General features: G+C 33.1%; 1 protein-coding gene across 2 annotated transcripts in view; it reads right to left on the reverse strand.

Annotated features, from left to right (window-relative positions):
* Positions 1-21,947, reverse strand: part of LOC143241052 (transcriptional coactivator YAP1-like) — a 49,020-nt gene extending 27,073 nt beyond the window's left edge. For both annotated transcript variants that reach the window (XM_076484518.1, XM_076484517.1), the window contains exon 1: positions 21,301-21,947. In XM_076484518.1, coding sequence (XP_076340633.1) covers positions 21,301-21,803 — 503 coding nt within the window. In that variant the 5' untranslated portion in view covers positions 21,804-21,947. The remainder of the gene's footprint in view (positions 1-21,300) is intronic.
* Positions 21,948-24,414: the final 2,467 nt, after the last annotated feature.

A 24,414-nucleotide genomic window follows, 5' to 3' on the forward strand; every position in this document is an offset into this window, starting at 1 on the left:
GTACTGTCTATTGTTTGTCCATGCAAATACTTCGCAGGGTGTGGATGGATCTTCAAATTAGGCATCAATGTTTGTTCGGTCAATAATAGCGCGCGCAAATTTACGGTTTCAAATTTTGTGTTCTGCTGTTTTTTTATGGGCTTTTTTAAAATTATATATGTATATAAAAGGAAACAACTTTTAATGTCCTAAGATAACCTTCCATTAATCATGGATTTACATACTTCCGTCCAGGTTACGGGTACCCCAACTAGTATATATAATCCACTCTTTTCTCTTGCCAAATATTTTACTGGTTCAAAAAGGTGACGTTTAGAGGTCAAACAAACAGGTCTTTCTTAAGTTTTAAGACTATCCACACACGCACAAACATTAGGTATTTTGAAAAGTTTACGTTTGGAGGTTAATTCCAAAATAACATGCAGTGTGCCGCTCAGTAAGTAACTGTGAACTTTTTATTATATATATAATTAATGACGTCATGCAAATATTTCTTAAATGTCCTCCCACTCACTTTACAGTCAAAATCGGCACCAACGCCAACTCACAAGCCACCTACTAAATATATAGTGGGATAAAAAGATGGCAAAATAGTAAGACTTTGACCTGTCATAAAATACTACTTCATTGTTGCTTTAGAACAAACTTCATATTTAGATATGTTAAATCCAGATCTGCTATCACCATTTCATATAACTTATACTTCTAATAGTTTTTTTTAGAACTGCAGACAGGCCTAAAAAATGAAACAATCCGTTACTCACTGAAAGTAGCACAACTAAAATGGAATACTTCACAATATTTCAAAACAACGCAACTGTTTATGTATCAAAATAGCATCAATACTGAGAAGTACAGTTACTGGCGGAGTGAAGTTTTAAAAACCCTTTGTTGATATCAACCAATGAACTTCTCACAATGACTTCTCACGCTTACAAATTCAAACTTATGGAACTTAGCAGCAATAAACCTAAATTTCATTCACACTTCGATAATACGTTAATTAACAGTTGCAAAACAGGTTTAAATACGTTGTAGTTCAATAAATTAAAACAAATCGGTTAAAACCAAACAAAATATGGCATTAACCGTAATCTAGGGCGGTTTCCATAAAGAAGCATTTTCTCTAATGTTGTTTCACGCGCGAACATAGGCATATTTTTTATCTTAAGGCTTGTGGTACCTCACAACAAAATACCTTTTCCAGTACTATTATGGATAATTTACTCAACCTCTTATCTAATCTTCACGTGCAACTAAACTTGAGTTCCAAGTAGTACAATTACTCTTTAATAACTTATATACACAGGCAACGAAAGATAAACTGGAATTTCCATTCCACGTGTTGGACATAAAATTAATAAAAATGAGTTTGGTTCAATGCACTAAATGACTGAGACAAATACATAATTTGTACCATACAGACGCAACCATCACAGGACGTTTCAGTACTCCATCTTAAAAAGGTTACTGTTGACTAATATGATCTCTCGTATCATTTTACACACTAACACAGGAACTCATTCTATCTATAACTATTTAGTTTTGTTCGTAGCTTGGCTTTTACCCAAGTTCAAAGTTAAATTATTTCCTTCCTAATCTATTTTTAACTTCTGCGATACACAAAATAAAAACTTGTTCAGTTACAGTTAACTGACTTGCTCCACTCAGCTCAATAGAGCCAGAAATATACATATGTAACCTTAACTAAAATGTTATCCACTTCAAACCACCAGAAAGTTTTAAGTTTTTCAGTCCCGTCAGTGACTATTTTTAATAAAAATTAAAACGGTAAATTTACTAAGGAAACATAAAGAACGTCTAACTAAATAATGTTAACCGTACAAGATTCATGTTAAGTCTTATTTTTTCACGGCTTTCATCAAATCCTGTGACAAAACGGAAGGAAATTGTTCTCAACTATTGTTTCCTTCCTCTGATATCCACTACTACTTAAAGAACGTCCTTAAGTACCCCTAACGACAGAAAAAGAAACACCGAGTTAGAATGTTGAATAGGAATAAAAATATCAGTTACCTGCCATTTATTTAAAAATTTAATTGGCACAAAGATACCCAATGGGTTATACGAGCTCTATCAACCGCTGGGTATCGGACTGCGTGTGGGTGACCCTGTTGTTTCAACTGTAACAAAAGCGATTCCAACAGATTTACAACCTGTGTATGTTGGGGAGGAGGGTTGTCATAACACAACGGGAATAAAAATATCATAAATCTAGAAAGGTTTCAAATTCATAGAAAACCGTTCACAATCGATTTCCAAATACCAACAAGATGCTGAAATACCACTTCCATATAGTTAAGTTTTGTGAAAGCTAAATTACTTGTTAAATTTCCAAATACAAATACATTTTTCAATATCTAGGATAATTTAACCTAAAATCCTGTGAAATAAACCAAGGTACGTATAACATACAAAGTGAATAACAGACGCTTTGCAGTAACTGGCAAAACACAAAAACTCAACTCTAACCCTTTTTAAGTCCAATAAAAACTGTTTACCAGGTTACTAATGACGGTGGAAGACGTCCAGGGTGGGTACTTAATTTGCGCGTGTACGTCGCCTTAGGAACAGTCTTGACCTCTAAAAAGACAAAAGGTCATCTGATAGTCTACCAAACCGAATTCGGGAAATCTGTGGTATTCAATACATCAGGTACTGCGTAACGTAGAAGCTAGAAAAAAACAGTAAACAATATTGCCTGTTTTGAAAGCGAAGTCTCTGTTTTTGTTTTTTCAGAGATAAAGGGCGTCTTCACATCATGCTAGTGTATCATTATCGGTTTACGTTTTTCTGGTTTCCTGGTATAACAGATTATTCCAACCTATATTATGTAGGATTATAATTCCGAATTACTTTGTTTCTTAACTATATTAGTTTACTTTTGATCAAAATGTTATTAATAACACTTGCTAGGAAAAAATGAAACATGCATATCCCATGTAACTAAGCTATGTGAGAATAAGGAAACGCTATAACTAACGTACGTCCTGTATCGATAAAAGATAAAGCTTGAAAAGGTATGAACCAGAAGTGTTGCACGAGATGATGATGAATGTATATCACGTTTTTGTAAAAAACTTCGTCAATGATTCGAAATTATTTTAAACATCTACAAGAAATCCTTCAAATCTTGCGAGGTTTAAAAAAAAATGACCCCACCGTCTTCACTTTGGGTTATTCGTTCACTGGACGTAAATGTTCTAATACGACGGTTTTAATAATGCACTACCCAAAGTGAAACAGCCACACAGTTCTCCCACGCAACACCTGTCACATACCAACTACATTGTAGGCATACACATACCAATTGTGTCATTGGCACAGTGTCCTTGGGACAAGGGAACCCAAAATACAGAGTGTAACCTACAGTTTATGATTTGTTGAAATAACTAACTAACAGACTATATTAAGACAATATCCACGAAAACTCTACAAACAGTAGCAACCAACATTTAAATTCTTAATATTTTTGCCACACAATCTGAACCTACAGTTACTATACGAATATCACACCTGAAACACTATCTTCAAGAGAAGACACATTAATTTTGACACTTCAGACTAGTTATTACATTAGGGTCATACGAAACTTCGAAATCAAGAAACTCTTTTACGTCTTACGGATCTCAAAGAGAAATTCACAACAGCAGAATATCATACTAGTACTTTTGATCAAATGTTCTCTTTAAATGTTTTTCAATTCATACGAGAAATGAATTATTTTATGTGCACCAATATAAAGGCAAAGTGCACTACCAGTTTATTTTTAATTCTTAGAGGTGGTGGTGGTATATTTAAACCATCGATTCAATTAGATCATTAGACCGCTCTGTAATACTACCAGTTGGTTAATTGTGATTTAGGCCTATCGACTGGACTACCAGGATCATTAAGGCACATCAGTGAGAATATGCGCAGCTGGAATAAATTAACTGCACAACACTTGATTGGTTGTTGTGCGACCACGCAGATAAGAGGGAACACTGTTACTAATTCTACAATTTTACACTATACATTTAACTGTGTTCAAGCGTAGAACACAATGGCCTACTTTTATTGTTCCCATCGCGGGTATCGAATCTCTATTTTCTGAGTTACAAGTCCACATGCTTAACGCTGTATATTCACTTTGTCGTAAACTGTATTTGTAGATTTTTAAAACTTGCATATTCCACAAGATATTCAAGACCCAACTATATTAATGGCATTTTCCCAAATGACTTCGCGTTATTAAATCTTGTTTTTTATTATTTAATTGAAAGAAGAACACGTTGAATTCCACATAAGTACTTTCTTCTTCGCAAAATCAGTGATTTTTTGAGTCGCTTTGTTATATTTCTTTATTACCGTTTCTTTAAGTAGGGTCTTAAAAGTTTAATTATAAATATTTTAAAAAGTTACGTAAGTGCTTCTCTCTTTCAAATTTATATAAAAATAAGTTGCATCGTCTCTCTTAACACGTACTCAATCGTTTTAAAATATATTTATAAACAAGTAGATTTAATAACTGATAAATAATTAATTGTTAGTTCACGGTGATACCTAATCAGTATTTCAGTTTTCTTGATTTATAAAGTTAACAAAATTAAATTCATACTATGAATAGGAGAGCTAGGCTTAAAAACATGGTAAGTTGATAGCGGCACTGCAAACATACCAGGCTGATAACATGGCAGTACCAGATCTAAGTGCAACTAAAAGAGGACAACACACGGAAAATCGTTTTTAACAACACATTCAATTATGTAGTTATCGGAATGATTGAACACACATAGATGTAATATTCCAGTAAAATCGAGCTATTACTTTTTTTCCGGTAACACGATGAAGAGAAATATTTTAATATACATGAAACACCTATATTGAACAGATTTATGTGACATACAAGCATTCAACATTTATTTGGTAATGAAATCGTGTAGTTCTCTTAACAAATTAATGAATTAATAATAACAATTCTTGCACAGAGTTCGTTTGGACTTGGATACAGTGCCAGTAACTCAAAATACTGGTTTCTGACAACATGAACATATTCTTCTGTATTTCTTAAGGGTGTCAAAACCTGTGGTCCTTGAACTGTTTATTTGTTTCACAATTCTGGGGTAAGACTACACTTGGTCTATCTCTAATCTGGAACTGTGTACCCAAGAATTCATTATCGCAAAATCTCGCTCCAGACTTTGGGGTCGGAGATTTGTTAGAGTCATATTCAAGGCTCATCACTGTTGACTAGTTACCCCCCCCCCCCCCCCCCAAAGTCTATCAGATTAACTAGAGACTTAGCAGTGAGTGCTGTTACCAGCTGGAAATAAAGCCATAGTTCATTATAGAAAGTTAAATCGCCACAAGCTCGTGGCCACAATAGCGTGATAGTCGTAGTAATAGATTAACCATAAAAGACGTGATAGTCATATTTAGAGATGGAATCATGATCTCGTGTTCTGAAAAAAAAAGAAAAATTAACATGACTACATTACTTGAAATCAACTTGTCGTGTATATCGTAACTAACGAATACCAATTAGTATCCTAGCAACAAAAAACACACAAATGAACTTGTTTATTTTCCCGAAAGGGGGGCCTAAGCCCGTTTGGAGGAAAGTCACCTGTTTTAACCACTGGTACCACTAAAATGAAATCGCAAACGTTTTAATACCGAGATATAATGCAAAGTAACACAAAAAAAACAAAAAAACATTTTAAGTTAGTTATTTATTGCAATAAAAGTACGGTGTACGATGTGTAACATTAAATGAAAAGTACCTAACATAGACACACAAACAACTTACATAACAGTTGAACATATACACAAAATTATATGAGAAACATGGATACTCATCTGGCTTGCCACTACCTAAAGAAGCTCTACATCTGGCTGACCTCACGAGATCAGTCTCAATTACGATCCTAGCTGGATTCTATAATATATCGAACATTATATATTGAATTTACGAACACATTTAATATATATATATATATATATGATGGTATATAATATACAGAGTCAAAAGCACTTTTCATGTATATGCGAGGTTAATCATCACATGAATAACTGGAATAATTCAATAATTTAACCTCTTATGAACTTAAACCATTCTAAACACAAATTTCCAAATTACGACTTTTCCCTCTACATCTCCCCTCCTTCCTAATCTGTCAATTCAGATGTTAGAAATGGCAGTACAAACAATGTTTATGTAGTTTTGGACAAAATTCCGAAACGAATCTTTTACTCTGGAAAGAAGTTTGGTGAACCAAGAACCTTCCAAGTTAAAAGTTTAAAGGTATAGGACATGGGCTACTATACATATCATTTAAAAGAAACGTGATTTGGTATTAAGAACTCTAACGATCGAATTATTGATGACGAGAAACCCACTTGAAATAAAAATGTATCTCAGAACGGCTGGTATGGGTATTAACACTTACTGATAAGCAGAGAACAAACTTTTATCAACCCGCAGATGACCTGGGAAGGTTGAAACGTTGTTCCCTGCTTATAAATAGAAGTGTTAATACCCACACCAGCCATTCTGAGATACAATTCTAAAGACTGAATCTCTATTCGATCTAAAGTTTGCACATTTTGCTCCTATAGTGCAAATCAAACGTCAACTTTATTTTACATTAAAATGAGCATGTTACTCAACCAGAAAAATAACACTTATTTTTTTACTGAACTCGCAATTATTTAAAATAAACACTAGTCGATACTGCTAGAAAGTCTGTATAAACAACACATTATCTTAGTTTTTTACTTAGACCTTTTGCTCAGATTTAATTAGTTCTAATCTGAATATTTACTGACTGTTGAATCAGTGGAGTTTATTTCGACAGACACTATACTAACTGAAATATATTACTAATTTTGTTCATTCGTCACGCAAATAAACTTGCAACATATGAGCAACAGAAAACAGATAAAAAAAAACACCTTAAACAACTTTTATTCATTGAAGAAAGTTAAATCAACACAAACGTGATAGTCGTAGTAATAGACTAGCCATAAAAACTGGATGGTCATATCTATAGACAAATTACAATCTCGTGTTCCGAAAAAAAATTAACATGGCTACAGTATTTGAAATCAAACTGTCATGTGTATCGTAACTGACGAAACACTAATTAGTATCCAAGCGACAGAAAACACAAAAATGAACCCGCTTGTTTATTTCCCCGAAAGAGTGCCTAAGGTCGTCTGCAGGAAAGTCACCCATTTTAACCACTGTACAACAGTGCGTTGTCTGTCAGTCAATAGACACTTTACATGATGTCAATGAAAGGTGTGCATGTCATGAATCACGAGAAGAATTATGCACTCTGTACGCTATATGTATATGAAGGTGAAAAACATACTTGTTACTCTTAATTTTGGTTTTAAACAGAACACTACCGGAGACCTTGAGGAAATAGATCTAATTACATACGTCCAGTGTTGGTATATCCAACTATACTTACTTCTATATCGTATATATCACCAGTAAAAAGAGCATTAGCCATGAATGTTGTATATCACCTTTATTTTCATTATCTCCTTCGGTGATATTTTAACAATTTAATCTACATCGTTTATTATTTTCATCTCGCATATTATTACTTTTTATCTTTCAACAAGTTAAAGATATATACATGTTTTCTTTTACAGGGTAAAGTGAAATAAATTTTAATTTACAACTAGTCACCAGGAATATACTTTACTCACTTACTTAGCAAAAAAGTTAACTATTCCAATGCGTGTGTGTATAGATATGTTTCTTGAGTAATATTTTTAGCTTTAACATTAGTGAAAGGGGTCTATTTATAAAGAGTACGCGCCACTAGGCCTATACACAAATAATAGATTACGGGAGGGAAGACTTCACCTGCTTCTTTCAAGTGCCAAAACATCTCAGCAAATCCTGGAGGAGGAACCGTCGCCAGAAGATGCAAGATTAACTATTCACTTCTAAATGTTTATGTAGCTTACTCACTGCTCCAGAAAAACTCACTTCTGTTTAACTTTTCTTGTCACGAGTTAAAAAAACAACTGGTAACGCTACCAGATAGCACAAGTAACAATTCGGTTAAACACTCCTGTCATAATTACATACCTAAATTAAAATATCGAATTGTTTATACAAAAGTTTCAACATACTTTTAACGAGAACTCAAGCTTTCTGTTTTTGTTTTTTCATTATATATTCATCCCTTGAAAGCGGATTATTCGAGTTTATAACGCAAGTGTTAGTTTTATTGTTAATTATGAAACTTTTGCTTTACAATTACGCACCAAATAGAAAAACATTCTAAATTATATCGTGAAAACGGTACATGAATAAACTGTTGTTAGGTGAGAATAAATACAGCTACAAATTTTTATCATTACATGTTCTAAAGTCACCTGCGAGTGTAAGAACATATATGTTTGTTTTGAAACTTTTAAAGTAAAAGAATAATTAGTTTACCATACATGCAAGGCTTAGATTTTTCAAATATGTACGTAAACGCTAAGATATTAGTTCTTTCTACTATCTACTTAAAACCTTCACTTCAGAAGGATAAAGACAGGAAATGAACAAACGTTTATGTACTCAATGTGATGGTGAAACCGATTGTAGGTAAACAACAGTTTACATATAATTTCTAAAAACCTGTTTATCAATACATATACAGATGGATGACATTTTTGAGCAATATATATGAATGCCAGAATCGTGTACGGTTTATACAGAGTAAATCGGTGTTAGCAGGTTGAATACTACATATAAAATGGGAGACGAATCTTTCGAACCGAACGGCACTTCATGCGGATGGTCAGGATTCAATCAGAGACTCACGCGATTCAGGTTTTAACCTAATGACCACAGAAAGGACAGCTAGCCAGTAACACTCGCCGCTACAAGATTAACTCCTTACCGTATAATGGTAGAGATTGACACTTATTTTTATAACGCGCCCAAATATTTAAGTGCAGATCAATTTCAGCCGTATTACGTTTCGAACCTTGGATCTGAAATCCGACACTAACCAGAAGACCACGCTCGACCCAAATAATTAGGAAAAGTCAAAGTCAATAAAAGTTAATATTTGTGTTATTTAAATACGTCTTGCTAATACAGAAAATCTATGATCACTGAGGACTAATATTTTCACGTGTTTTAGGATAAACTGTTTAACTAAAGGTTTTTAGGTTTTTCCAAAATATCCCAAAATTTAATTGAAACTACATTATTCCTGAAAACGTTATATTATTTAATTATTTCTGCCGTTCAGTAATAAACTGAATCAGGTATGGGGGGGGAGATGTTTTATTCCGACTGTGAACGGCATCACCGCCCTGGTTAAAACAAAAATAGTTCATTTACTCATGTCAAAGTAAATATTATGGTTATATTATTAAAAGAGTGGTCTTACCCATATGGAAAAAAAAAAAAATCAGAAATGAATACGTCAACACATTAAGATATTGACAATACTAAAAATATACTGATTTCAATTACTATTGATATTAAATCTTAACTAAAGATTACAACATTCTGTTTTATTTACTAACTACCGGATACTTCCATCTACACTCCAAGTTATCGGCTCTCTCATGAACAGTACATGGAAAATGTCAAGAACTGAGGAAATGGACCTAAAGGCTTATAACAGTTAAAGACACCGTTTAAAGAGCAAACAGAAATAAAAACACTTAAAACAAAGACTGATTTATCTGTTGCGTCCACCGCAAGGAATCGAAACATTAATTTTAGCATTGGAAGACCTTACACTTATTGCTGGCACACAGGTGGACACTAAACATATATCGTCCTTCAATAAATCACTTCGTAACACCTACATAGATAGTGCCACTTATTTCAAGATTGTCGACAGAACTTAAAACAAACAGCTATTTAAACTTTAGTCTTTATTAAGAGTACCCAAATTCACATCAAAACCAACAAGGCTCTATTCTTCCGTTACCTTTACAACCGTAACGTAGTTACTTGAATATGTTTTTGTTTTTTAATGAACTAAAGACACATCGTGAATAGAATTAAAAGCCTGAAAGCATAGATTTAGGGCATACAAGTTTTGTACAAGAGGTCGGAGGTTTGGTTTTTAGTTTATATTAAAACAGTATGACCATCGATGCCAGAAAATATCACATACACCTAAAGTAATTTGAGAGTAAAAACGTTCCCACTACATACAATTAATTCTGCGACTGAAAAAATGATTTGTACAGGTTAGTCATGTTTGTACAATGTCTTTAAAATGTTCAACACCTGTCTAGCGGGACTATTACAGTCTCATCACGTGAGCTGCGCAAACAGGTACAGGTATTATACATGGGTGTTATATTGCACCAAGTCAGAAATGGGTCAACACATTTTCCTGGCCTTATAAACACACGTATTCATAACAGAATAACAAGGCTATTTCAGTTTCTATCCTCTTGCTTAAATGGAATAATGGGAACAACAAACAATCTGTTTGTTGACTCGTGGACGTTGACGCTTACCACTACCATACCAGCTTGTCGAAATGTTGCATACTTGTAAAGTTTCTTTCACTCCCCATTCAAGCGGTCTCCAAACTTTATTTCACCAATCACGTATAGTATGGGGAAAAATCAATGTGATAATACTCCAACAACAACAAAGAATAAAACTGCAATGGTGAAAACGGAAAATACAACGCAATTGATAATAATTGGTTTGCGCAAATACTATTAGAAATGAACCGTATTTTAATACTTTTAAAAAAAAGTTATTTTGGAATTATGTTACGTCAAGAATTTCTTTAGGCTTGTTTCAATTTCGCTGTTGAACCACAATACTTAGAACTATATCTCGGTTTCGTTATGATTTAACTCCCTATAAAGTTATAAACAATCGGTTTTGCGTTTAATTTGAATTGTATTAAATTAATACTGTCTACACCAGTGAGTCTACATTCCTTGTAAGAAAACTCAAATGAGAAAGAAAAACAAACTGTTAGCTGTGACAAGAACACACACACATACATTTTTCTACATCTTCAGAAATAAAGCTGGTTTGTGAAGTTCGAGTGTAAATTGGTAGTTGTGTCATTAGCGAGTGCTCATGCATGTTTTAGTGAGTGTATTTCTCTTTATGAGTTATATATTGTTCACGAATGGCAAGTGAAGCAAAAAGGGCAACCACTAGTTACAAAACTAACCTAAAATACAGTACCGTGTGTGGTTTCGATCAAACCAGTTCTGCTGGAATAAACAATACAGCGTCAGAAGTGGACAGCAACACTTCGCTGATCTGACGTCAGAGAAGACGGGACATGTGTTAGTTCACCATGCACAGTACACAAGTTGATTACAGAGCTGTTATCAACGCACGAGACTCAAGTCCACTTTACAAAAATTATTATAAAAGTGAACATTACTCATAACGAATCCGACTTAATATTTGCTACTCTAACTAATAAACTTCAAATACGGGAGAATAATTATCATGAGAGAGAATTAGTTGCTAAATTGCAACAGGGGAGATGAGTTACAACGGATGGATGTACTTTTTATATTTCATTCTTGCCTTATAATTTAATACAGCGAGTTGTATCCCTTACATCCCTTATTTGTTCGTTTTCTGATATTTCAACAAAGGGCTTGTCTATAAAAAATAGTGTTACGCCAATACACGTACACATACAGAAAAAACGAGATTTCACGATATTTTCAGATGTTAGTTTTTGAGTAAACATGAACGATCTTCGTCCTTGAGTTCCCTTCGTATTGCACACACGGGTACACTTATACTAGCCGTAACTAGCGTGACGACTGTATCCTTGTACAAGGTTTTTGGCATGACGATAATTGGAACTTTTAACAACACTTTCACTGCTATATATGTGGAAACAAAAGATGTTACACACAAATATATATCATTTTGAAGTTAAATAAGCCTACTGATTACTGTCTCCTTTTAAACAGATAACATTAAAAACACACGAGATGACGTCGTAATATTTGAAACCGAAATATCTTACTGCATCTTCTACTCTCTACCCAATTGTTTCTTGTTCTATTTAGTTGTTATAAGTACACACACACTTGGTATATATATTCTGGGAATTACCTGTTGGTAAGCCACTGCTAGAAACTATTGTGCCATTTAAGGAAATCAACCCCTCACACAAATACATTCAAGTAAAGTCACAAAACACTGACCACGGAGACACCAAACCTCAACATAAAACCCTGCAGGTATAAAGGCCACAAAGCAATGCCTTTCCCTGCAACAGGTGTAGAATATCTTTGTGTCAAGTCAGAAATACGCGCGAAGCCTCTTGTAGCAGCGTTCAGAAAAGTACTGACCACCATTAAAACAAAAACCTCTTAATTAACACTAAATCAAAACTCAAGACAGTGCTCGAAATACTCTCCCTCGCGTTAAAAATCATTTATTTACCATAAAATCTACGAATTTTAATCAATAAATGTAAATTAAACTTCTTCATTTTTTTCTTATGTTTCTTAAATTTTCCAGTCCAGACGGAATATGAAGGTACTGGTTAACATGTATATACACTAAATTACACTGGATTTTAAAACTATAAACAAATATATTCACGTTTAAAAAACTGAATCAAAGCAAAACTGAAATATTAACCCAACAGCCACAAATAATGTTCCACAGTATGATAAACTGCGTATGTACTATTTCTTAAGGTGTAAACTGTTTTTTTTTTAAGCTAAACCGGTAAGCACTTGTTACAGAATATTCTATATAAACGAAGAACAGTACTCACTAATGAAACACGAACGCTTCACATTTTTCTACGTCGCTTAAATTCTATGGATAAAACGAACAATATTACCTAAGATCCATGCTTATAGTACTGGAAAAATTAAACACTTAACGTCACCAAACGAGAAGGATGTACTGTACGGATTATATAACATTTGTTATTTTTAGCGAAAATACGCCAGCCTTGGTGCCAACTGAGCGGGAAGACCCGCCATTATTACCCAAAATACGACAAAAAGTACACGTTACATTTTATAACTCCCAAAGTTATGAGGGTCATTACTTTTTGTTTTGTTTTGTTTTTTTGACACTCGGTTAAAATGTACGGGTTGAAATACGTGCAATATTAAAATATTCAATGATGCATGTCGAAATGGTGTAAATAAACACGTCAATCAACTCTTGCAAAGCCCATTACCTTTATTTCCGAAACTACTTAAAACTAATTAGCATGTTACATTTGTCCAAACTTCGGATATAATGTGTGGTTAAAACAGATTTGCTTTGTAGGTACATTCCGGTGAATATTATGTACACTAGCACATTAAGAAACTGATCTGGAAATGGTCGCCATACAAAATTGATAAGAAAATGGAAATATGAAATTCATACAAGTAAAAAAAGTATTGGTAAACAAAAACATGGAATAAATTAATCATGTTGTTACTTAAGTTAAAATACCTCAGTTGTATCATTAAAATATTGGTTAAAAAGCTTAATATGTCATCATTACAACTGTTTAGCATTTCTAATTTGGAATATTTCTTAAGCTGGTCAAACCTCGCAGGATATTATTGGAATTATTACTAGAAATATTATAAAAATGCAGATACTCAACTAATAAATCAATGTATTCTAATAATAAATAACTGAAGCCAAGTAGTTTTGAAAAATATTAGCTGCACTAATATTTTTTTTATCTCCAATTTATAAAAGTAATTTCCTTTTATCAAAAGGTAATAATAAATTAGTCCATAGACTATTACACACTCGTTCCAAAATAAAATAATCCTTTATTAGACTGTTTATATTAAAACTTACCACCTATCTATTACATTTTCATATATAAATGACAGGAAAACCACTGGTACTTTGTTGAGAAGTTACATTAAAAAACAGCTAAGTGAAGTGTTGAATGGCCATTTTTTAGAAATAAAATATGATAATGTCAAAAAACTTAACATTTCTCTTGGTAATAATAAAGAAAAGATTTACCAAGTTTGTGTGTTGAGTTATAGTATTTGTAGCAATGACAACCTGAACACTTCACATAATCTCTTATTTCTAACTAGATGATTTCTAAAGCAAATATTTTGTGCAAAACAACACGAGGGCTATCTGCACTAGCCATCCCTAATTTACCAGCAGAAGATTAGAGGGAAGCCAGCTTGTAATCACCACCCACTACTGACTCTTTTGCTCCTCTTTTCCCAATGATTAGTGGGATTGACTGTAACATTATAATGTCCCCATGGCTGAAAGGGCAAGCATGTTTGGTGTGACAGGGATTCAAACCCGCAACCCTCAGATTACGAGTTGACTAACTAGATGAACAGAATCTTTCAGCAATTTAAAATTTACCAGCAAAACAGTAACTTTCAAGTTTATTAAAATCCACAAAATTTTAGTGAAAGTTATTAAAAATTACAGTTTACCAACAGGCATAATTAATTTGGTTCACATCAAAACAGCCCTTATTCAAACAACTTGTAAGTTATTATAACAAAACCACAGAACTGGAAAATATTTAAGGTTTCTAATACAATCCTTTTTATTCTTCAAAGTGTCAAGGCAAGATCGCAAAATTACAGGTCAATTATTCTGATTTCCATTCTTAGTAAGGTTTTAAGATGTATTTAAAAAAAAAGAACAGAATCTTTAAAAGACAGAATTTTATCAGTAACATTACTGAACAAAAACACATTTTATTATCCTTTTTTAATATTTATTTTCAATGTGACTACAAGAACATCAAAGATAAGAAAAAATTAATTATTAAAAGTAATAATATTAATTTATTTAATTAAAGGTTAGATACCTTTAAGACTTATTATTTTATGTAAAAACATTCACTATTTTATTCCACTCTAATTAGATGTTTCTTTTTCAAAAAATTACTTAGATTAGAACAAAAAAAGTACCAATTAAATTAATATAATAAATAAAATCTGTCAATACAGTACCTTATATCATTTATACTTTTAAGACACATCTTTTGTTATATTTTATGATTAATTACTATTGAATGGACAAAACAAAAAATCAAGGTTGAAATGTATTTGGCAAAACTACTTCAGTATCATAATTCCTAGTTCTTTTCCACTTGATAACAAAATAAATGAACAGATTTGTTGATTCTTTAAGTTTATAAAAATATACTTGAAATTCATAGTAGTGATCATATCATATTAACATAAAACTCACTATACATACAACAACAGATCACAATAATGCTTATTCATAAGCCTATAATTTCATCTGACAAACTAATCTATACAGAAATAGCCAGCTTCTGAATAAATGAGATAATTTATTCTCAGAATTCACTGATAGAAACATAATAAAATGGTTCTTTCATAAGCAAACTTAGCCTGTCCATTTTAAAGGATAGTCTTGAGATGTAAGTGAATAGTATTTATAAAATTATGGTGAACTTGACAGAACAAATGGCTTTCTGCCAGCTTTCTTATTCTTATGAAAGTGCAGTATAACAAAGTGAAATTTTATGAAACAGGCTAGACTTTTCATCATTATACACAAATTTATGACATGTACTTGACCCTATAAGAAACTGTTCAAACAATGCATAATTTGAATAAAGTGAAAAATTCCATCCATCAATAAAAGTTTCTTTCATGCAGTAAATATTAATTTTTGCTTATTTCTTTTAAGTATTGGGTAAATTCTAGCTAACAAAGTACTACTATGCATCATTTTTTCCCCCAAGAGTTTTATGTGATAAAAATATTTCAGAAAATTTTGTTTCTACCCTGTGAGAAGACAGAGTTAATTCACTATAAAACTACTGCACTACCCACTTTACAGACTACATTAAAATAAAAAACTTTTGTAAATGTATAAACATGAAAAAAAATTTATAAATAAAATTCATTGTAATAACTTCGACCACTGCTTGCGTTCTTATCAAAGTCAGTTCGTAACACTATACTGAATTTATTATCTACCCAAAACTTAAAAATAAGTTTACAAATTAAATTAAAACCTGTTTAAACTATATCAGTATGTTGTGGTCACTTTTACACCATTATACAAGCATATGCAATAAAGTCCTTCTGTTTCAAAATATCAAAAACTGGTGCACCAAATTATTCACTTCTCTACTAATTAACAGTCCTAGGAATTGCACAGGCTTTAAAAGGTATATGACAGTGCCCCATATGTGTGAACAGGAATATGGTTTTGAAGAATAAGCATTGATGATATACACTCAGTGACCACTTTATTAGGTCCACTTATCTAGTACCAGGTAGGAACTCCTTTCGCAACCAGAACAGCCTGCATTCTTCATGGCATAGATTCAACATCCCTTGAGGGTTTGGTCCATGCTGACTCGAAAACATTTTACAGTTCTTACAGATTTGTCAACCACACATTCATGCTGCAAACCTCCCATTCCACCTTATCCTAAAGGTGCTCTATTGGAGTACACTGGAATATCTGTCATGTTTGTGTAACCAGCTTGAGATGAGACATGCTTTGGAAGTAGCCACTGGAAAACTGTTACCAAAAAGAGATGTACATGGTGAGCAACAATGCTCAGGTACTCTGTGGCATTCAAATGATGCTCAGTTAGTATTAAGGGGCTTAATGTATGCCAAGAAAACATTTCCCACACTATTACATCACTACCACCAGCCTGTACCATTGACACAAGGCAGGATGGATCCACGGATTCAAACTGTTTAGGCCAAATTCTGACCATACCCCATGCATGTCGCAGCAGTAAACAAGAACTGTCAAACCAGGTGAATTTTTTCCAGTCTTCAGTTTTGGTGATCCAATGCCCAAAGTAACCTCATCTTCCTGTTCTTAGCTGACAGGAGTAGAACCAGGTATAATCTTCTAATGCACATTCAGAAATGCCCTTCTGCACATCACTGTTGTTAAAAATGGTTATTTAAGAGTTTGTGACCTTCCTGTCATTTTGAACAAGTCTAGCCATTCTCCTCTGACCTCTCTCATTAATAAGATGTTTTTGTCTACAGAACTGCTGCTCACTGGATACTTTCTGTTGTTTGCACCATTCTCTCTAAACTCTAGAGACTGCAGTGCATAAAAATACCAGGTCAGCAGTTTCTGAGATGCTGGAACCATCACATCTAGCACCAGCAATCATTCCACAGTCAAACACTCAGATCTTGCATCTTCCCTATTCTAATGTTTGGTCAAACAACAACTGAGCCCCTTGACCATGTCTGCATAATGAGTTGCAGCTACATGATTCACTGTTTGGCTATTTGCATTAGAGAGCAGGTATAACTAATAAAGTCGCCACTGAGTGTAATTGCAGCTATTTAGCCAAAAGTGCTCATGAGAAACACTGGGCTGAAAATGTTAAAACAAACAAGTATATTTTTAAAAGTATTTCACAAATAAACAAAATATTGTAATGAGTACAGAGTCCTTTAAAAGGTTTGTTTGCTATTAAGCACAAAGCTCCACATGGACAGACCACCACAGATATTGAAACCCAATTTCTAGCAGCACAAGTTTGCAAACATACCACTATGCCACTAGTGTAGCACTTTAAAAAGAGATAATCACTGGCTCACTCTAACATTACATCCTTTGAACTTCCAGTTATCAGGTCCAAGTTGACTACTTTGCTGGAAATTCATGTACTGGGGAATATCACATTAACCCTATTTTATAGGTGAAGATGAGATCTGTCTTAGAAATTTTAGACAACTAGTCTTCTTTAACCCTTTCCAGACATGTCATGGGTCAAAAGGATATTCCTTGTTAACTCAGCTTAAGAGCTTTTTCACCTTTTCAGTAAGGTGTCTCAAAATTCTGTAAGCAAATCACATTGTTATGGACTAATAAACTGTACTGTAGGGTGACTGAACATAAAAAAGCAAAAAGTTGTTACTGAGTTCAGTCAAACTAGACCCTTGGTACTAATGGAATTTCTCAGTGGTCAGTGACTGTACCTTTGTTCTTTCTTGACTAAAGGCATAATCGGTAACATTTACTTATAATATTAAACTCTAGTACTTCTAGCTTTACTTAAAATGTTGAGATGATGTTCTGTAGAATGATTTGGATCAACTGAGAAATTGGACACATTTCAGCAAAAGATGTTTAATTACAGTAAGTACCAGGTAATGCATTTAGATTTTTTTTTTTTTTAATCACACATTGATACAAATACACTTAAGAGCACAACTGAGAAAAATAATCTCAGCAAGATGAAGGATAAGTCACTCAAGTCGTGAGACAGTGCTCTACTGCTAGTTGTAAAGTTGACAAGATTTTACTGCTTTTACTGATGTACTGGTTACAAGTCCAGAGAGTTAATTATTTCATTATACAAATCAGTAGTTAGATCTCACTTGAAATTAAAGCTATTCACTATTTGATTAACTCTCAAGTTCATTAATCAACTCCATCCAACTAACTGCTTATTTTTGCACAAAATGACTATAAAAACATATAATGCTAAAAGTAAGATTTCAATACCCATGGTGGATAGAACACAGACAGTCTATGTGTAGCTTTTTGTTTAATAGCAAAGAAACACAATGGCAACATTTCAATAGTAAATTAGCAACCTTAATTTCAATTAGTTGGTTACTTTCACAAGTCACTACAATAACTGAATAAGCTAAATAAACATGCATCAAAAAATCTTTCAGCCAATATTTCTGTTACTGTAGTGTTGTAGAGAGCAATAGCCAAAAATACCAATTTTGATTAGTTTATTTCTTTTGCAACACTAGCCAATTTAATCTTAATTTAGATTACAAGACAGTTGGAATGCCCAAAAACACCAATTGATTACTTTGGTGATATTAACTGATATACTTGTATTTTTTGCAACATTAACAGATATAATCAATTAATAAATTCATCACCCAGCTCTACTTGAAATACCATGTACATATTTGGTCTTTATCAAAAAATGATATTGACTTACTGGAAAGGTTCCATAGCTGAGCCACATAAATGAATCCTGGGATGAAAGGGTTATCTTACTAATTAGGTTAAGATTTCTAACTCACTCTCTTTTGAGAAAAAGTTATGCAGTGGTGTTACAGAATTTTTGAAGATTATATGAATAAATGATAACAGCATCTGATTTATATTAGTTTATAACACAAATGAACACAACTTTATGATTTGGGAAATACAAGCTGGGCTACAATGACAACTTTTTTTTTTTTTTATCAAGGTCATTTACTTATGAAATGAGCTACCTTCAGCAACAGTGAGAGAGAGATAATTTTACAGAAGCTTGGAAGATGAACTGATAATTTTCTTAATTAAAAATAAGGTACGTGTTTAAACATGAAGAAAAAATTGTTCCCTGTTGCCTGTACATTATCACTTATCTTAACAATAAAGTTCTAAGAACATTCCCAAGTGAGTAACTGTAATTTCTGTTGTGTATAATGTAAGAATGTTAAAAAAATCAATTTTAGATATTATAATTTTTTCTTGGCACATTTAAAGACTTACAAACACATTAGTTCTACATCAATATGATATCCTTTAGTCTTCAAGACACAGTTCACAATAACATGTGTTACACTATAAACATTCAGTACTTCTAGACCACAGATGCTCTTACTCTGATGCTAATGTCATCATTAAACTTCAGCACACATATAACAATGAGTATACTCAGTGTCTCAACAATGACCAATTAAATCCAAGGGCTGATTTACTTATAATACACCTTGTATGTATTAGATAGTGCATTATTTTAAAGTAGAATTCACTGTATTGTTAGTCATAATTTTACTTAGACTAGCTTTCTGGTGAAAAAAGACAAATGTCTCTGGTTCCATGTACTTAGAAAGATTACTACTGCAAGTAATTAACAATGAAGTGATATGTGAATTAATGGTTCAGCAATTATTTATCACATTTCAAAAGGGTGTTGAAAACACTCACACCTGAGTGAAATACTGGATATAGCCACTAAAGATAATGAACTGATTCAAGATTGTCTGGATTCTATATACGAACAAGATGTAAAAGTAGATGTCAATTTTTTTTTTTTTGTGAAAGGGGGATAACCAGAATCCTATAAAGGAATCAAGATATCACAAAAGAGTACTGGGTGGTTGTGCAAGTTACAGTTTATCAACCGACATTCCTTTAATAAGATACAACATGAAAATTATCAGTGCTCTTTGTAAATTCTAACAGTCTACACTCATAAATAATAGAGAAGCTAAATTTGATATTGTGTAACAAATGTTTAAACTGGTGTAACAACCCAGAAAACATACTAACAGACTGAAGTCTTAAGACATAGCATAAAAGAACACACAAGGAAACATCCATATCAGGTTTATTTGTGCATGTGTTGCTCAGGAGTGAAAGAGACAGTATTTTCCATGCATACATTCAATCTGTTGTGTTTCAAACAAGGTGTATTCTCTCTGGATTCAGCAATTACAGACTGACTCATCTATACTAGCTTTATAATTCTTATGGCATACAGGCATAACAATAGTGAGATACTGTGTTTGTATAAAATGTTAGTAACATGGTTCTTAGGACTCAAGCAACAAAAGAAATACATGCTTACAAAATCATCAAATACACTGTCCTTGAATCAGAAAATTAATTAATGGTGGAATGTGAATTATAACATTTTTATGGGTGCATTATAGGCGTGATTAAAATCAATTTAATTTTGTGTTTTCAACATTTGTTAGATAAAGCTAACATGTTAATGTAAGTAAATAAGGTTTAAGTGTGGGCAAAATTCTCATAATTATTTGTCTTTCTGGAAAAAAATAAATTCCATTCTTCATCAAATGAAACAAACAGCTGACATGAAGATCCAACAATACTGACATGGTCAAAATAGTATGCTTTGTCACAAACGTAACAATGTTTAAACCAAAAAGAACCATAAAAATTAGCCCTAGATGTATTAAATTTCACAACATTTCAAAAAAAGAAATTTTTGAACAAATCTGTATTTACTTATAAATCTTTAGCTTATTACCCATAATATGCAAGTATGCACTTCCATATTCACTTATTCTACTACTAATGCAAAATAAAGCAAAACCTAATTAATAGTCATACAGTATCTTTAACCGCAAATTTACCTAACACTCAGGCCTATCAGTTTTTTGCAACCACACATGAATTTCAACAGACTGAGACATAATCTTAACAAAATGTTAGTGTTATGTACATAGTAAATAAATATAATTTTACTTGACAGGTTTATTCATTATGTTACATCAAAAACAAATACCAGATAGCTATAAGTGATATTTAAATAAGTTAATTTATTCAATAAACAGGGCATTACTTACTTGAGAAAATACCGCTGACCCGAAGGTGTTCTTGCCATCTCCCAACCTGGCGGCAAAGGTACGTCATCAATAATATTGTCATAACTGTGTTGTCTGAAGTGTTGGTGCTGCTGCCCAGTATTTTGGTTATACGTTTGTTCAAGAGTTGCAGGCGAAGAATTTGCTCGAGGATGATGCACTTGAAGAATATTATTACTTGAATGTTGAGCACCTTGGGGTGAGGGTGAGGCACCTGGGACTGGACTCACACACGGAGGAGAAAATGTTGTATCAGAACTAGATTCTCGGCTGTGAGATGCAGATTTTGTTTCTGGTTGTTGGAAAAAAGACGGTGGCAAATTTCTAAGTCTCATAGGAACAGTCCTTCGACTTAGTTGAACCTGACTGTCTTTTGGCTGCAACACAGCTTTAAACAGGTCGTCCAAGTTAGTTTCGCTGTCCCTGCGAATACGAACGATTTGGTTCGGTCCACTTTGTTCGATAACATCCCTAACTTGGGACATTTTGGTTTAGTAAATTTATGCCGATATCTAAATCAGCAATTCGTAAGAAACTGTTCTAGTATCGATACTATCGTTATACCTTCAACAGCGACGTTTCTCCACAACCGCCACCCCGAAGTTCGTCGCGATTCTGAACTCAGATCACAGATACAAATCATTATACGACTAGCTTTTCATTCATCTTCCTGCGACACGTAAAGTAGTTCCAAGAAAACTTGTTAATATGCATTTCGCTGTTTTTTATATCCTTTATTTAATAAATAAAAAATTATGATTGAATTAGACTTATAACAAATTTGCTCAGTTTATGATGAAAAATATAAATTGGGTGTAGGATTACAGAAACATTACTTATCAGAGTTACAAACTACGATTGCAAACAAGGATAAATGTTATATTACGGGATCCTAAAAGTATTATAAAAGAATTAGACTTATAACAACTTTGCTCAGTTTATGATGAAAAATATAAATTGGGTGTAGCATTACAAAAACATTACTTATCAGAGTTACAAACTACGATTGCAAACAAGGATAAATGTCATATTATGGGATCCTAAAAGTATTATTTTGATTTTAAATGAGTTCTCTGGTGGTACAGAGGTAAGTCTTCGGATTTACAACTATGAAATTAAGGGTTCAGTTTCTCTCGGTAGACATAGTAGATAGCCCGATGTGACTTTGTTGTAAGAAAAATACACACACACTGATTTAAATTAAATAATTTTCATAGAGATTGACTTAGCAAAACAAAATATTGTTCGTGACATACTGAACAACTTGAGGCTAAGCAGGATTATAATTCATGAGTGGAATGTATTTCGTCTTATTTATAGTAACTTAAAATATCAATAAAAAAAGGTTTGTCGGATTTTCAGCACTTTGTAACGTGACATCTGGGTATATGATGTGTTTCCTATCTGCGTAGTGATTAGATTTTTTTCTTCAAATTTTCAGTGAATTACAGGTGCTATTCTTAATATAAAGCAACGGTCATTGGGACTAATATGTTTTCTCGATGTAATTACTCAATAAGCTGGTTGGTTCACAAAGGATATCACGTGCTCTTTGTGAGAGGAGAACGCTGAATAATACGCAGGCATACCGTTTGCTGTTTACGTTATTTCAATGTAAATGTTTTTCAAACTTTCTGTTATTATACGTCTGTCAAAGTTTTACATAACACGTAATCAATAAAAATCACTGAACTGACTTTATTCATCTGCCTTTGTTCGCTTGTAATCATTTAGAAAAAAACTCCTGTTGTGTTGTCGTGTAAGGATATCAACAATGTCTCAGTTACTGTTTCTCTTATATATTCAAACATCTAAGCACGCCCTCTACATTCCGACACTCAGTTACACAACCCCTTTCAAACATGTGGTCAGCTTCCGGTCAGTTACCTCTTCCTTTCTTTGTGTACCTGACGATGACCGAAGAAGGTCGAAACATTATTCGCTCCTCTACGTAAAAAAAATAAATAAAAAAATCTCAACCCAAACGAGCCGTTTTTACATATATATTTTTCTCTACAAGTGGGTTTTCTCGACATCACTGTTTCCCTTATGTTTGAATGAAAATGACCAATCAAATGGCTAGTATTGCAGTGCATGCAAAATTATTACTCAAGTTTTGTTTTTACTAATATCTAATAAATTATTTGTCTGATGTAAATGAAATTTATCGTAACTATCATATTACCATACGCAAATTGTACAATTGTAATTAAAATCCACTAAAAAATAATAGAGTTGTAAGAAGTTTTCTAAAGTGTCATGAATTACACAGTGTCAAATTATTAATTAAGTTCTGAAATGAGTCTAAAGCAGCTCTTTGAAGTGATAATAAATAAAGCCGATACAATTAATATTTAATAGCCAAACGAAATCCAGAAACCGCTTAATATACAATAATCAGAAGAAAATAATTTATTCAGTTATTGATATAACCACCATTTACTGACCTGACTTTGATAAGCCTATCATCGACAGAGTTGGTCATCAGCATAAATCGTATGTTTCAAGATACTCCAAAGTTATTAGGGTTTAAATCTACAGAAGAGGCTGACCATTCCATAAACCAGTTATTTTTAAGTCTAACGAGAAGCATGAGATAGTACATGATCTTGTATACAAGTGACCTTTCTTTTGAATCTTAAATACTTGTTCTTATACCAAGGTTCTAAGTTGTCTTTAAGAAATGTAATATAGGCTTCAGAAGTAATTTTTAGACCATCGGGTACTCTAAATGGACCCATAAGCTCATTACCAATTATACCAGCCCGAAATATTACCACTACTTCTCCTGGCTGATGTCTCATTCTGGATGAGGTTGAAGTATCTTTTCCAAGCCATCCTCTGGTCCACTCATCTGGGTCATCAAGAATTGCACGACACTCGTCTGGAAACAAAACTTCATGAAAATTGATTTTTAGATATCGACAAGCCCATGCAAGTCGCTGGATTTTATGTCTGGCCTCCAATGGTGATTGAATTGCAGGTTTAACACATTTTGCAACATTCCAGAAAACCTCTATCAGATTTCGTCCACTTAGCATTGGTTTGTTTGTGTTTTCTTATATCAAAGCCACATCTGGCTATCTACTCAGTCTA

This window comes from Tachypleus tridentatus, chromosome 13 (genome assembly GCF_004210375.1).
Source record: "Tachypleus tridentatus isolate NWPU-2018 chromosome 13, ASM421037v1, whole genome shotgun sequence".
Classification (NCBI taxonomy): Eukaryota; Metazoa; Arthropoda; class Merostomata; order Xiphosura; family Limulidae; genus Tachypleus; species Tachypleus tridentatus.